This window comes from Symphalangus syndactylus, chromosome 22 (genome assembly GCF_028878055.3).
Source record: "Symphalangus syndactylus isolate Jambi chromosome 22, NHGRI_mSymSyn1-v2.1_pri, whole genome shotgun sequence".
Classification (NCBI taxonomy): Eukaryota; Metazoa; Chordata; class Mammalia; order Primates; family Hylobatidae; genus Symphalangus; species Symphalangus syndactylus.
In genome coordinates this window covers 17,454,515-17,471,186 of record NC_072444.2, presented here as the reverse complement: position 1 = coordinate 17,471,186, position 16,672 = coordinate 17,454,515, and the positions used below count along the sequence as shown (strand labels likewise).

The 16,672-nt window shown below is 48.7% G+C and overlaps 2 protein-coding genes across 3 annotated transcripts in view; one reads left to right on the top strand and one right to left on the bottom strand.

Moving 5' to 3' along the window:
* The window catches only part of OTUD3 (OTU deubiquitinase 3), a 139,712-nt gene that overhangs the window by 37,454 nt on the left and 85,586 nt on the right, over positions 1 to 16,672 (top strand). The window lies entirely within an intron of this gene.
* On the bottom strand, positions 262 to 4,197 carry PLA2G2E (phospholipase A2 group IIE). Its single transcript, XM_055261717.2, has 4 exons — positions 4,100 to 4,197; positions 3,219 to 3,357; positions 2,900 to 3,006; positions 262 to 1,050 (listed from the first exon to the last, which is right to left on the bottom strand). The coding sequence occupies exons 1-4, from the start codon at positions 4,137 to 4,139 to the stop codon at positions 908 to 910; spliced, it is 429 nt and encodes a 142-aa protein (XP_055117692.1). The 5' UTR covers positions 4,140 to 4,197; the 3' UTR covers positions 262 to 907.

Below are 16,672 nucleotides of genomic sequence, written 5' to 3'. Positions count from 1 at the left end.
TATTTTTCATGCTTTTCACATTAAGCCATATGGCCAGAAATATTCCTTCCAGAAACTGCATTATCTTGGATAAGATTGTAGAATGTTAGAAAAAGAGAGTCACAGGGCCGGGCGCGGTGGCTCACACCTGTAATCCCAGCACTTTGGGAGGCAGAGGCGGATGGATCATGAGATCAGTAGATCGAGACCATCCTGGCTAACACGGTGAAACCCTGTCTCTACTAAAAATACAAAAAAATCAGCCAGGCGTGCTGGTGGGCGCCTGTAGTCCCAGCTACTCGGGAGGCTGAGGCAGGAGAGTGGTGTGAACCCAGGAGGCGGAGCATGCAGTGAGCAGAGATTGCATCACTGCACTCCAGCCTGGGTGACAGAGCGAGACTCTGTCTCAAAAAAACAAAAAACAAAAAAACACAGAAACTTACTGTCATGGAAAATTAAAAGAATTTAATGCTGGAATTGCAGGCAGGGCCACCCATGTCAGACTTGTTCCCACTGATTCCAGTGCATGCTGTCAGCACAAGGTAGGTGATCAGAAAATTAATGTATGAATGAAACTCTAGTGAATTAAATTCTAGAATGATTGACAGAATTTGAGACTCAACGTTAGAATTATGGGAAAACATTATTCACTTATTCAGAAGAGGGAGCTGAGATCCCAGAAGCTGGTGACAGTCTTCCGGATGCTGAAGGGTCCATGGCTCTTGGGGAAGGGTTCTTTCTACAGAGAAGGGGTAGCCTGGGAGGCTAGTGATGGTCCAGGACATATCTCTGAGCTCTCAAGCAGGGATGAGTTTGCAGGAAAGGAATTTTCCAAAGGGGGGGCCTTTGGTGCCAATGTTCCCCAGGCTTGGGACTACAGCAGCCCGAGGTGGGACCTCCAGGCACAAGGAGGAGGCCAAGCATAGCCTCAGCAGGGCGGGGTGGGTCCGGTGCACAGCTTGTTGGGATAATGGGCATATTTGCAGTTGTAGGTGCCCAGGTTGCGGCGAAAGCAGAGGGCAGCCCTCTTGTCACACTCGCAGGTCAGCTGCTGGCAGGTGGTCCTGCCGGCTGGATGGGACAAAGTGAGTTAGGGACCACAGAAGCTTAGGACCCACGTGGGACAGCTCGTGGCTGCTCCTGGGTCCACGTTCTTGACCTGGACCAACTCCATGCTGTTGGGAGCCCAAGCTCCCGGGTTGTTTCAGGGATGGGTGAGACGAGACAAGGGCGGGGCGCACTGTGGCTCAGGACACCAGGGAAGCTGGAAGCTTGCCCTCGCTGTCCGTCCCTGCTCTCCCAAGCCCACGCTGACTGCCCTTAGCTCTCTCCGGCCTTACGGACACCACGCGGTTCGCTAACTCTCACTGCCCCCAGCCAGGGGGATTTCTAGGCAACTCCTGCACTGATGTGTGATGCGTTGCTGATGGCGGATTGTGGCCATCAAGCAGAGAGGACAGCTCTGAAATGACAGCAACTCAATCTGATGGCTATATGTGCCCCAGAGTGGCGTGGGCCCAGCTGGAAGCCACTGGGACCAAAGCTGGGGTCTGCTCAGGGCCCTCTGCCTGTCCTCATCAGAGTGGATAGAGCCCAGTTTTCTGCCCATACCCAGCCTGGGAGTCAGACTTCTACCCTGACTTGCCCTTCCTAGAGCCAGCTGGCATCAGCTCTGTAGGGGCCCAGAAGGCTCTTCCTCTCTCCACTGCCGCTGCCTCTGTCACCTCTGCCTGCAGTGGCTCTGGCTCCCTTTTGTCCCCATGACTGTATCTCACAGCTCAGGCCAGGTGCCTCATTTCCCCTCTTGAAGGTGAGCCTTCGTCTTCCGTCAGGGCTTTGCCCACACCTGCTATGTCAGCAACACCCAGGGTTGGAAGGGACTCTTAATGCCGAGCCGGTCAGCCTCTTTTGGAGGGCTCTTTCCAGCAGCTGGACTGAGCTGGGGAAGTGGGTATAAGCCTCTCCGTTTTATAGATGAGGAAACAGAGGCTTTCCAGGGATTACATCACTTGTCCAAAGTCACAGACAGGTGGAAGGTGACGCTCTGGGTAGAATCCAGAACTTGTGTCTCCACCCACCTGCCTCCTCCTCTCAGCCCTGATCCTGGCAGGTGGCTGCTCCTGCCTTGCATGGACTCCCAGCGACAGACACTCAGCACCTGGCACATTGCCCTGCTGAGTGGATGGCTGCAGAGGAAATGGAGCCAGCTCTGCCCCGCCCCCAGGACAGAATTTAGAGACCTGAGCTGAGTCTTAGGCGACCTCCTGAATCCTTCCTCGCTGCGCCATCCGCCCACCAGGCCCTGCCCTTCTTTCAGGCTGCTCCTGGCTTGGTGGCAGGGAGAAAGCTTGGCTCTCTCATGTGGGGTCCCTCCACACTCTCACTTGGTTTAGGCTGCTTGCCCGGGCCTGGGACTGAAGGAAAGCTAATTGGTCCAAATGGGCACTGGACATGGCAAAGCTGAGCAAATGGGTCTAGCCTGACAGTCCCAGTGAAAAGTCAGCCTTTGGAAACAGCATCTGCTGTCCCCAGTCAAAGCCCCAGCTCGTTCTGTCCTAAGGACTTCACCTTTAGCTCCTGTTGAGGCCTTGGGAGGGTGCCTGAGTCCAGCTCCTCTGGGCCCTGGCTCAGCTTAGCCCCCTCTCCTCCTCTTTCCAGAGGCTGGAGCTGGGAGGTGTCTGTGAGTAGGGAGATACCTGGGGCTGAGGCTGCACTGATGGGGTACGGGCTTCTCTGGCCTGGGTACCCGGTGAACATCTGGGTCTCCACTGTTACATGGTGACGGGAAACCCCATGCCTCCAGCCCAAGGTCTGGCTCTGATAAGGCCCAAGGTCACCATCAGGAGGGGCTTGCTGTCTTAACCTGCCTCCACCCACCTCACCACAGGGTGTCTGGGTCACTTCCGGGCTCTCCACCTACCGCAGAAAATGTCATGTTTGCTGACAGAGAAAAGATACTTTTCCAGTTTGGGCTCACAGCCCAGCTTCTCCAGACGCCCGTAGCAGCAGTCGTGGGCGTGGCAGCACCTGTAAGGGTCATGGTTGACCTGGAGGGACCTGTGAGCCAGGCTGGGCTGGGCCAGGGGCTGCTTGGGGGCCCTGAGCCCAAAGCAGCCCAGAGGAGAGATCAGCCTGAATTTTCCATGTGCCCCCAGGCTCCCCCTCGTCTCCTGGGATCCTCCCAGGGTCCCCCAGCTCCTCCATCCCCATGGGTGTCCCCCTGCAGGCCGCCTCCTCACCAGTCAGTCTGGTCCACCGGCCAGTGGGAGCCACCGATGCCGCAGTAACAGCCATAGTCGTTGTACTGCAAGGCAGACTTGCCTGTCATCTTCTCGATCATCACCCCAAACTGGACCAGGTTCCCGGTGACCAGAGCCACTGTGGAGACGGAGGGCTCCACCCTCTGCAGCCAACTTCCCCTGATGTCCCCTCAAATCTGATCACAGGCATCTCTCCAGTTGTTCAGTTAAGCTCACCTCCCCAAAGCAACCCACTCTCAACAACAACCATGGTAATAAGCAATAATATTGCCAACGACATCCTTTGCACCTTCATCCCCTAGTCCTCACCTCCAGTGTGTCGGCCCCTCCAATGTCCCCTCCCACTCTTCTGTCTACTACGATATCACTCGTTCACCCCTTCCAGGGGCTCCCCACCAGCCCCCAGTCCTCCCCAGGTGTCGGCCCTTAGCCAGGAACTCTGTCCCCAAAAGTCTCATCAGATGGCACTGGACCTGTCTCCTGACCACCTCAGCTGACCTCCCTGACTTCCTCCCAGTGCTCCTGACTCAGCCTTGGGGCTGAATCCTGCCCACCTCGGCAGGTTGGAGCCAAACATGGAAGCTAGGGTAGGAGAAGGAGCCCAGGGTGTGCCGTCCACGACGCGCCAGTCCCTGGCCCATGCCCCTCACCCCTCCCAGCCTGCATTCTCCTCCCCTCTGCTCCAGCCACCGCTGGCTCAGGCAAAACTGGCCTCAGGGTCACCCTGGTTGCAGGATGGGGGCAACCTCCAGTGTTTGGCATCCGCCACGCCCTCGGTAGGGCCAGGCTCAGGGGCATCCATGGAGCTTGGGGTTGCCAGATGGAGCAGGAGAAGGCTGAAGTTCATAAAGACCACTTACCCAGGAGGCAAAGGAACACCAGCACGTGGGGAGGTTTCATCCCAGGTTGGGGGGAAGGGAGGTGCACAAGGAGCACAAAAGGCAGCAGAAGAAAGCAGCAGGGTCACCTCTGATCTCAGGGAGCCTCCTAATTAAATACCCAGGTCCTGTCCACTCCCTATCATTAACCCGTGAGTGCCCAGTGATGCAACGATTCTCCCAGGTCTGACACTTTGGCCGAGTCCTTGGGGAGGGGCCAGCTGGGGCCTGTGGGCTCTGCTTCCAGGCAGAGTGGGGGATGGCGGGCAATCTCGTGGCTCTTTCTACTCACACCTTTCCCATTGCCCACCCTTTCCAAAAAGTCATCCATTGACCAGGCTGTGAGGCACGGGCTGTGCCAGGTTCTTGTCATTCTTGGTATCTTTTCCTCATCTCCACTTGACCGAGACTCAGAGAGGCTGAAAAACCTCGGTTCTCACAGCCTGGAGGTGCCCAGGGCCAAGTCCGTCCTGTGTCTGAGTTTCCACCCAGGCAGAACCGGAGGCAGGAGGCCCTGGCCTGGCCTAGCTCTTCCCCTCCCTGACCCTCCTGCTCTGGTCTGTGACTGGGATCACTGACTGTGCACCTCCGTCACCGTTCAGGGCCTGGGAGTCGCTGGGTCTGCGGACTTGGAGTCCTGTTTCCACTGCATATTAGGCGGCAATGGGCAGGTCCTTTCCCTTGCTTGGAACCTCAGTTTTCCTGCCTGTCTTATGAGAATAGAAGGTGTCCCTCTTGCCTCCCGCACAGGAGGATGGAAAACTCACACGCAACCAGGCAGCCAGCCCTCACCAAGTACTTGCTATGCACCAGGCGCTGTGCCGAGCCCCTTTCAAGCAGGACCACAGCCCTATCATGTGGGCGCTGCAGTCATCCCCATCTTACAGAGGAGGAAACTGAGGCACATGCATAAGTGATGAGCTAGAATTTAAACCCAGGCAACATAAAGGGCTTCACCTGGGCCAACTCATCCAGCATGAAGTGGAGGTGGTGCCTAGCACCCACGCTACTTTTAACCCTAACAGAATGTGTTAATTTCTTATAAAAGTAGGAGAAAACGAGTACCATCCCATCTGGATTATATTTGTCTTCAAACCAACACAGTCATAACATTTAATATATGGAGGAAGAGCCCACAAAGGCCGATGTGCCCAGGGTCCCTGACAACCGGTGTACTGCAACCCTGGGCCTAACCAGCGGGCTCCAGGCTTCAGGAGCTGGTCTAGGGCCTGGAGCCAGCCTCCCTTCCAGGAGAGGAGACTAAACCCACTGAGTCTGGGTCTCACCCTACAGGCTGGAAGGAATCCCGACACAAATTCCCTGACCCCAACCAGCCGGAGGATAGAGGCCTGGGGAGGTTTTGTTTTGGAGTAAGGAGAGGAGCGCTGAGTGTTAATACTCTTGTGTTAAAAACCTTTTATCGGCCGGGCATGGTGGCTCACGCCTGTTATCATAGCACTTTAAGAGGCCAAGGCAGGTGGATCACTTGAGGTCAGGAGTTCGAGACCAGCCTGGCTAACATGGTGAAACCCCATCTTTACTGAAAATACAAAAATTAGCCAGGTGTGATGGTGTACGCCTGTAATCCCAGCTACTCAGGAGGCTGAGGCAGGAGAATTGCTTGAACCTGGGAGGAGGAGGTTGCAGTGAGCCGAGATCACGCCACTGCGCTCCAGCCTGGGCGATAGAGTGAGACTCAGTCTCAGAAAAAAATAAATAAGAGTAAAGCCCAGGAAACCCTTGTCTCCTGCCCCTCCCATTCATTTCCTGCTAATAACTCCTCCTGGGACTCTCTTCATGCTGGGCTCTTCTCACCCTGCTTCAGAGAAGACTTGTGGGGAGAAGGGGTCAGAGGTGAGTCCACCTGCCCAGGATCACCTAGCAACTGTGAGTCATGGTCTCCTGAAAAGGGAGACCTTTGTTCACCATTTCCTTTTGATCTCCTGGCAGCCCCTGGCTCTCCTGGCCTGGGTTATGAGAGCCCAGACAGTGAATCACTGAGGAGTTACCTTCTAAACAACTGAAAATTAGCGTCGATTCCCTAGGAGGTTTGGCCCACAGCCATTCCTGTGGTGGCATAAGGGGTGTTTCCCAGGAAGGGCCAGGTTTCTGAGATGATCCTTTTTGTGACCCATTTTGAATCCTGGCCTGGCTAGGACAGGGCTCCACCAAGTCCCTGCAGGTCTATACCTGTAGCAGAAAAGTAAAGACTATAGGGCCAGAGCCAAGCAGAAAAAGCCAGGCAAGCTTCCAGGCGGAGGTGCTCTCAGTTGAAGTTTGAAGCTGGAGTGTTGGTAGGACTTATTCTTGGAGGACAGTTCAGACATTTGGGGAAAGGTAATTGATTTTATGGTCTCCACCCATTGGCACAATGCGGTAGAAAGCATCAGCAAGACCAGGGCTTGAGTGATGGCTTCTGCACTTAGGGGCTGTGTGATCTTGGCCAGTCTCATCACTTCTCTGAGCCAAGCTTCATCATCCATAAAATAGAGATAACTAGACTGTCCTCTCAAGGTTGTAGACCAGAAGAAATGGAAATGAAATGTGTAAAGCTGTTGCAGGAGGCCTTGCCTGGGAGCCATAAATATTGGGTCCCTCCTTTTCTCCTTTCCGTGGCCACAGAGGAAGCAGATGCCCCAGGAGCTCAAGGCACTTACTCCCACTGGGGTATAGCATGTGGCCTGGCCAGGGCTCCCAGCACTTTGATGGGATTACTGTCCCTACTTGACAGGTTTTAACTTTCATGATGGAGGGTTGTTAGGGTGGAGGTGAGTGGAGGGAATAGGGCCCAGCCTCTCAGTGATATCTTTTTTTCTTAGTATAAACTTCTCCCTTTTAGTTTAGAAGCCACCACCATCATCATCATCATCATCACCATTGTCAACACCATCAATATTACCATCATCATCACCATTGCCATCGCGATCACCATCCTCATCACCATCAATATCATTAATATGGTTTTTATCTGTGTCCCTACCCAAATCTCACATTGAAATGTAATCCCAATGCTGGAGGTGGGGCCTGATGGGAGGTGATTGGATCATGGGGACAGTTTCTAATGGTTTAGTACAATTCCCTTAGTGCTGTTTTCTAATGATTTAATACCATTCCCCTAGCAGCTGTGAGTCATGGTCTCGTGAAAAGGGAGACCTTTGTTCACCGTTTCCTTTTGATCTCCTGGCAGCCCCTGGCTCTCCTGGCCTGGGTTACGAGAGCCGAAACAATGAATCACTGAGGAGTTACCTTCTAAACAACTGAAAATTAGTGTCAATTTTCACCACCTGTACAGTACCTGAAGTCTAGTGGCGACAAAGAAATGAGAAAAGACAGGTTGAGTTCATAAAGGTGGGAGCCAGGGGGCCAGTTGCAAAATGGAGGCTGCAAAAGGCTCAGAGCTCTAGTCTCCACACTATTTATTGAGTACAGTTACTTAGATCTAAGAAGCAGATGTTCAGGGCAAAACAGTGAAAGGGTGGCAGTGCATCATAGGCATAATTTATAGCAATAGTGGTTTAAATGAATCTACTTTGTGCTCAAACAGTATATCTTTAACTTATCAGAGTAGCTAGTGGGAGTGGGCTTAACTAGGAGCCGGCATATCTGGCCACATTCCAGTGCTTCAAAGGAGTGTCTTTCTCCTTGAACACAGTGTTTACAGATAAAAGAGCAGGTCTCGCTCTGAGCGTGGGAACATGATGGCAATTAGGAGGCTTTCCTCCTCAGAGGCCTCTAGTGGCTTTCCACAACTTATTGTCCTATATTTTTATGGCCAGTTTATACAGGTACCCCACAAGCCCTTTTCCCAACATGCCCCCCTTTTTTCTTTTTTAAAACCACCATTGCTATTATGGCTTATTCGTGGTGTGTGGTTTTTTTTTCAGAGGCATCTTTCGCATCTGTAGACTAAAAGCAAACAGTATAAACAGATACACATTAAAGCACAATTTGCAATAGTTGATCCTCCAATGGTCTTAAATCATTTAAGAGGGTTTACATTTGAAAGTCTATCAGCAGCTCCAGTGAGAGTGTTAGTCCTAGGCAGGAGAGTTAAATGAGCCTGAGATGCTTTGATAACCTGTTCCTTAAATTTGGCTATATTTAATGTTAAATTTTTATTCTTTCCTTCCAGATGATGTCTAACTTTTTTCTAATGATTTTGAGTAGCGTTATACGAATGGGGAGTTATGCAGAAATCAGAAGTATTCCAATTACATTGCATTTGCAATCGATGCTCTAAGCTCATTATATGATCTCCTATCTAAATAACAGTCTAAGATAATTTGTTTGGTTTGCCAATTGTTGGTCTATCCAGGTCTGAGAATTCTACAATTTTGAGGAATTCTTTTGTCAATTATTTACATATTTTACAATTTGAACAGAGGAGTGTAAAGCAATTCTAGCAGCCACAGCAGTAGCTGTGACTGCGATAAGGCCTATAATGACTGCTCTAAGGGTAAAAATGATTTTTTTTGTTCTGGTAAACACACTTTTTAACATTTCTGTGATGATATGAATGGAAGGAGAGGCTTCCTAAGGTCTGTTGAGGGAAACCGGTATCCAAACTCCTTCTCTAGCCTTCACCAGCAACACAGATGTTTTTACATCAAATATGGAATCAATACAGGTAAAAAGGCGACAGTTTTGACAAGTAATAGTTTGAGAATTAGGTCGAATATCAATATTTCCGACCATCAACATAAAAGGAGGCTTGACACAACTTTGAATGGGCACCATTCGGTTGGAAGAAAACTGATACACAAATTGAAGTCTCTCACTTTTTTTTTAAGATAATATTTTTCTTCCTAAACCTGAGTATGAGATTGGGCCATTAACTTCCATAATTTGGGATATTCAGGGCCCATTATTGGATTAAACGTTTTAGGATGTGGGCCGGCTGCACCAAAATCGGTCCAAGTTATGGGAAACTGGGCACATTTTTTAGTGGAAATAGTGTCATCTTTTTGATTGTATAGTTTCTGTTTTAGTCCTGTCTTGCATCTATTATTCTCATTGGTACAATTAACTGCAAAGGTCCCCTTAGGGGACCAATCAGTGACAATTCCATAGAAATTATTTTGTAGTACCACAGCGTGATCAGAGATGCAATTTTTCCAAATCAATATTTCTAAATTCTTTGACCATTGTTGAGGTTGTTGACACCTCTCTTTTCTGGGCTTGAACTGTTTTAATTGAACGGAACTTTGTGAATGATCTGGGCTCCATCCAGAAAATAAATGATAGGATACCGATCTTTGATTATGACCTGGAATTTTAACTAGCCAATGTTGTCAGTAGGCTTTTAAGCAACCGATAGCCAGCCCTACGCAAAGAGGGGGGAACTGATAACGCATGGACACATTTATTAACATTCCTTCCTCCTCTGAGTGAGAGGGCCCACGAGTGTCTGTAGGCTCAGGCATCCAAACACTATCATTAATATAAACCTCAACTGGGGATTCCAACTATGTGACAGGCCTAATTAAAGGCGGAAATGGGACATAGGCCTAATAGGTATAATTTTGGTCTGCTGTAGCCACAGGGAGACTTACCGCCATAGTAATTACTGCAATTATAGCCACCATCAGGTTACTTGCGGTTAGTGGTTTTTGTTGTGCTTTTCGGTTTTTCCTGCAAGCTGAGTCAGCCTCTTGATCTGTCCTCAAGTCGGTGGGCTTGATTGATGGGTTTTGTTGGTCTTCATCCGGTCGGCTGAATCGTTCATTCGAGCCATCAGGCATGCTGGGAGGTGGAGATCTTGGTTCCAAAATCCTTTTCTCTTTTTTGGAATTTTGCTCATGGTAGAGTTTAAGATGTCTTGTAGGTACCTAAACTGGAAGCTGGTTTTCTCCTGAGGAAATACAAGCAAACCCTCTTCCCCATGTTATAAGTCTCCCTCTTTCCTAGGACTTTGTTTTAAAGTCCTTCCACCACACGGGTTTTCCCTCATGAACATTTACCTTCTGTCCTGTTAAATGCTGTTCAGCTGCTCTAGTCATGTGATTCCGGGAGATGGTCAAAAAATTTAAGGTAACAAGAGCCAATTGTAATTGCATATGAGGGGTGGAATTTTCCCTATCTCCCTCTATTTTCTGTTTATGTAATTGCATTTTTAAGGTTCGATTGGCTCGCTCAACAATCGCTTGCCCTTGAGAATTATAGGGGATACTCGTACTATGTTCAATGCTCTATTGCTTTAAAAATGTTTGGAAAGATTTACTAAAGTAGCCTGGTCCACTGTTTGTTTTTAATTTTTGTAGAATTTCTACAACAGCAAAACAGGAAAGCAAGTGTCTTTTTATATGTGCTGCAGTCTTGCTGGTTTGGCAAGTAGCCCATATAAAATGAGAATATGTATCTATGATCACATGGACATAAGAAAATTTGCCAAATGCAGCAACATGGGTGACATCCATTTGTCAGATCATGTTAGGTGTCAACCCTCGAGGGTTAACACCAGTTTCTTGATGGGATAGTTGCAGTACCTGGCACTGAGGACAATGTTGTACAATGTCCTTGGCCTGTTTCCACATAATTTGATATTTGTTTTTAAGTCCTGCTGCGTTAAGGTGTGTTAATGAGTGGAAACTTTGGACATCAGTAAGTATGGGGGAAACCAACAAGTCAGCTTGCTCGTTAGCCTCAGTCAAGCATCCTGGGAGATTGGTATGTGCTCAGATATGAGTTATATAGAAAGGAAAATCCTGAGTATGCGCAGTTGTTTCTAAAGAGTTGAACAATTGATAAAGCTGTTCATCAATAATATATTTAATGAAGGCAGTTTCAATATGCTGAGTAGCTTGCACAACATAAGCTGAGTCTGAAAGAATGTTAACTGGCTGATTAAAATCTTTTAATACTGTAGTCACTGCCTGTAATTCAGCTCTTTGGGCTGAGGAAAAGTTATTGTGTGTTTTTGTTGTTTTGACCCTTCTTACATTGTTTTTTAGTGTGTCCCATTTGTCCACAATTTTAACAGGACCCTGAGAACTTGTGTGTGTTATTTCCAACTTTTAAACCTGCCATTGCCTGGCCTAGGAGGTTAGCTTTGTATACATGTCCTCCGATGCCATCACAGGCTTTAATATATTGACTTAATACCCTGTCTTTTGGTGCTTTTCTTTTGACAGGTCTAATGGCCGCCTGGCACTCAGAATTAGCATTCTCAAATGCCAATAGTTGGACAATTGTCTCTCGGGCATGTGCATCCAAGATAGCCTTTTGAGCTGCATCTTGTAGGCAGGCAATGAAGTCCGGGTAAGGTTCGTTAGGGCCCTGTCTGACTGAATTAAAGGAGGGATATGTAACACTGGGATCCTGAATCTTGTCCCAGGCCCTCATACACACTGATCTGATTTATGCAATGGCTTCATCATTCATCACTATCTGTTGTTCTATTGTACCCCAGGCTTGTCCTATTCCAAGCAATTGATCAGAGGTAATGTTAACAGGAGGCTGAGATCTAGCATTTCTACGCACCTGATCAGTGGCTTCATCTGTCCACCAAGTCTTAAATTGTAAAAATTGAGAAGGGGATAAGGTAGACCAAGCTAATGTCTCCCAATCATAGGGGCACAGACATTTGTCATAAGCCACAGCCTGTAATAAGGTCTGAACATAAGGTGAGTTAGGTCCATACTGCCCTATTGCTTGTTTTAATCTTTTAAAAGGAAAAGGTCCCTAGTGAGCGTGAGCGTGCCCCCCAGCCTGCTGAGGCAGCATTATAGTCACCAGAAACTACCAAGTCTCCATGTCCCCACTTTCTCGTGACTGACGAATGGAAGCCTGTATGGCCCCTTCTCCATAGTGAACTGCAGGACGAGCCTGAATTTCCCCCTCTCCATAATGAACTGCTGGTCAGGCAATAATGGGCATGGCGAGCTGAGTCTTGGGCTCCCTCCCCCTGCACTCACTTGGCTGAGGAGGAGGTGGCCATTCCAGACATTCCTCTGAAGGAGCCACAGGCTGAACAATTTTCTGAGTAGGTTTAGGGAGACTAGGGGGATTGGGAGAAATCATCTCTGGACCCTCCTTTTTGTTAGTACTTGGTAGAGGTGGTTCAGAGTCCTGATCATTAAACTCCTCTCTCTCCTCCTCTGACTCAGCCTCATGATCTGTCTGAAAAGGCTCTGGTGCTGCACACACCAATGACCAAACTGACCAAACAGGCAAAGGATTTCCTTTCCCTTTCTATGTGCTCCTTTAAGGTCCTTTCCAACTCTTTCCCAATCTTTTAATTCCAAAGTTCCCTGTTCTGGGAACCAAGGGCAAAATTGTTCCACAGCATGAAACAAATCCATAAGATTTTCCATATCAACTTTTACCCCACCATGCTTCAAGAGCTGCCGTAGCAAGCTCAAATACATGGCGTGCTTACTTTCAGTTTGTCCCATTTGTGTCCCTAGCTTTCTCCGAGTGCCCCGCTTACCTGCAGAGCTTAAAACTTTTTCGTCCTTGGGAGTCCTTTGTCTGTTGGTCCTCTGTTTCGCACACTTGAGTGTTCCTTCACTAGATTCTTTCAGGCCCCACGTTGGGCACCAGAATGTTGGGGACCAGCCTCAACACCACCCGTAGGGTACCCAAAGTCCGGTGGCGACAAAGGAATGAGAAAAGACAGGTTAAGAGTTCATAAAGGTGGGAGCCAGGGGACCAGTTGCAAAATGGAGGCTGCAAAAGGCTCAGAGCTCTGGTCTCCACACTATTTATTGAGTACAGTTACTTAGATCTAAGAAGCAGATGTTCAGGGCGAAACAGTGAAAGGGTGGCAGTGCATCGTAGGCGTAATTTATAGCAATAGCGATTTAAATGAATCTCCTTTGTGCTCAGTGTATCTTTAATTTATCGGAGAGTAGCTAGTGGGAGTGGGCTTAACTAGGAGCCTGCACGTCTGTCCACATTCCAGTGCTTCAAAGGAGTGTCTTTCTCCTTGAACACAGTGTTTACAGATAAGAGAGCAGGTCTCGCTCTGAGCATGAGAACATGGTGGCAATTAGGAGGCTTTCCTTCTCAGAGGCCTTGTGTGGCTTTTCACAACTTATTGTCCTATATTTTTATGGCCAGTTTATACAGGCACCCCACAAGCCCTTTTCCCAACAATTTAAGTTTCCTGAGGCCTCTTGAGAAGCAGAAGCCACTATACTTCTTGTACAGCCTACAGAATCTCTTTTCTTTATAAATTACTCAGTTTCAGGTATTCCTTTATAACAATGTGAGAATGGACTAATAAAATCACCACATCATCATCCTCATCACCATTATCATCACCATCAACATCACTGTCATCATCACCATCAGCATCATTATAGTCACCATCACCATAATTATCACCATCAACATCACCATCATCACCGTCACCATCATCATTATCACCATCACCATCATCATCATCATTACCGTTACCATCACCATCATCATCTTCACCATCACCATCACCATTTCACCATCACAATTATCATCATCATAATCACTGTCAATATCACCATCACCATCATCATCATCACCATCACCATTATCACCATCATAATCATCATGAAATTACCATCATCATACTCACCATTACTATCACTGTCATCACCATCACAATCATTACCACTAACACCACCACCACCATCATCATCATCACCACCACCATCATCATCATTATCCTAACAATAAAAATGGCAGAACAAATGAATCTCATTTGTTAATGCCCTACATGGTGGCACTGTGCTGAGGGCCCTTATCTGCTACATCTCATCACTCAGCCTTGTGTTGCTTCCCTCAGACCTTTAAGGATTTCTAAGCAAAATGGGATAACCTTATTCCTGGAAGAATTAATTGCTTCTTGAGTCAATAAACTATATTGAGGACCTAGTATGTGGTGGGCATCCATCAGAGAGCAAAACCAGGTGTGGTTCCTGCCCTCATGGAGTTTACAGTCCAGTGGGGAGACAGATATTGCTCATTACATACTGAATGGACACTTACAAATAGAGGTAAGTAGCTTGATAGAAAGTTCCACGGAGTGGGCCAGGTGCAGTGGCTCACGTCTGTAATCCCAGCATTTTGGGAGGCTGAGGTGGGCGGATCACGAGGCCAGGAGTTTGAGACCAGCCTGGCCAATATGGTGAAACCCTGTCTCTACTAAAAATACAAAAATTAGCTGGGTGTGTTGGTGCAGGCCTGTAGTCCCATCTACTTGGGAGGCTGAGGCAGAAGAATTGCTTAAACCCGGGAGGCAGAGGTTGCAGTTAGCCAAGATTGTGGCACTGCGCTCCAGCCTGGGTGACAGAGTGAGACTCTGTCTCAAAAAAAAAAAAAGTTTCACGGGGCTATGAGAGTGTTTCATGGGGCTGTCTCTTCTGGGCAGGGGGTCAGTAAGGGCTTCTCTGTGGAAGAAATGATTGACCAGGGATCTCAAAAAGTTCCCCAGGTAGAGAAAGAAGTAGAGGGAGTTTAAATGGAGGAACAGCCTGTGCAAAGGCCCTGTGGTCCGAGGGAGATGGCACCCAGGAAAGGCTGAAAGGAAGCTGAGGACCTGGGGCTGGTGGTGGGCGGGCCTGGAAGGGCATGATTTGCTGGGAGGCTGACCCTGGGACCTTGACCTCCCATTCCCTCAACAGAAAGGCTTTTGCTTGAGCTAGTGCGGGTGGCCTAGAGCCTGCAGGTGGTGGTGAGGACCAGGGAGTCCCCCAGGAGAAAGGGACACTTTTCTGACAGACCCTGTGCTATTTTCATCCTAGTATTGCTCCCCACAGCAGGGAGCTTCTGTGGGCACCCAAAGGCCTGGGAGGCTTGTCCCTCCAGTAGGAACAAGATTTGCACAGCTGTCATCACACAGCTGGGCTCTCTTGTCTGTGATGGAAAGTAAAGAATGGGAGTCCATGGCATGGGTTTGTTGTCATCTTTTAACAAGGTCACCAACATCTTTGTTAAGTGGCACAGCTGGGTCTGGTTGGTTTTTTGTCCAGGGAACAATGGAGCACCAGTGAGGGGACCACTCCTTCAGAATCTAAGGAGTCTGAGACACATGGTGGAGGAAAGAATCTCACACAAGGTGGCAAGAGATGAGGCTTCTGGCTTTGTCCCTAGCCTAGGGAGGCACCCCCGGGCCTCTGTTTTCTCACCTGAGAGAAACTGCAGGCACCCACGCAGTTCTAAATCGTGCCATAGCCCTGGCTCTGGTGGGATCTTGGTGGGGGATGCCAGATGGGAAAGAGGCTGGGTTCCAGTAATCTGTTGCTAGTGACAAGCCACCTCCAAACACAGTGGCTTTTTAAAGCAACAGTATTTTTTTTTTTTTTTTGAGACGGAGTCTCACTCTGTCACCTAGACTGGAGTGCAGTGGCGTGGTCTCGGCTCACTGCAACCTCTGCCTCCTGGGTTCAAGTGATTCTCCTGCCTCAGCCTCCCGAGTAGCTGAGATTACAGGTGTGTGCCACCACGTCCAGGCTAATTTTTTTTTTTTGTATTTTTAGTAGAGATGGGGTTTCACTGTGTTGGCCAGGCTGGTCTCAAACTCCTGATCTCAAATGATTCGCCTGCCTCAGCCTCCCTAAGTGCTGGGATTACAGGCATGAGCCACTACACCCAGCCAGCAACAGCAATTCTTGGGGTCAGTTGTATTTCTCACAATTCTTGGGGTCAGTTGTATGGTTCCTTTGTTGGTGTCCCCTGGGCTCTTTCAGATGGCTGTTATCATCTGGATGGCTGCCTTGGCTGGAAGGTCCAAGATGACCCCACTCCCGTGTCTGGTAGCTGGTGCTGGCTGTCAGCTGGGGCACCTCAGTGCCCTTCCTCCACTAGGATAAGGGGTGTGGCCACCCCTTCGTGTGGCTTGATGGGCTTCCAAGACAGCAAAGGCAGAAGCTGCTTCACCTCTGGAAGCCCAGGCCCTGGGGCCCACCTGCAGCAGCGCTTTTGCCACATCCATTTGATCAAAGCAAGTTACAATGCCAGTCCAGATGCAAGGGGCCTGAGAAATAGACGCCACCTCTGAAGGTGGGGAGTAACAAAGTCACATTACAAAGAAGCCTACATGCTTGGATGGGAGGCATTTATGGCCATTAAACAATTTATCATAGACTGATGGGAAAGGCACCATTCTCAGGGATAGCTTCAAAATGACTTATACCAGGCATTGGCAAACTTCTTCTGTAAATGACCAGATAATATATATTCTAAGCCTTTATGGGCCATATGGTCTGTTGCACTGCTCAACTCCGTCCTTGTAGCTCAAGAGCAGCCATAGGCAATAGGCAATCAAAAGGGCATGAGCATGTACCAATAAAACTTTATTTATAATAAAAACAGTAGTAGGCTGGATTTGGCCCATGGGCCATAGTTTGCCAATCCCTGACTTACACACACATTGATGATTACCCTGGAAGCATCTTGAGGGCAGGAACAATGTTTCATAGAGATTTTATAGAGATTCATGTCCCTGCTTTTACACATGATAAGTTCCTGGAGCCCAAGATGTTTCAGCTTATTCATTCTTTCAGTAAATATTATTGAGCACTTACTGTGTGAGGTGCTATTCTAGGCAAGGGCAAGGAAGACAGACAGTTCACTTGC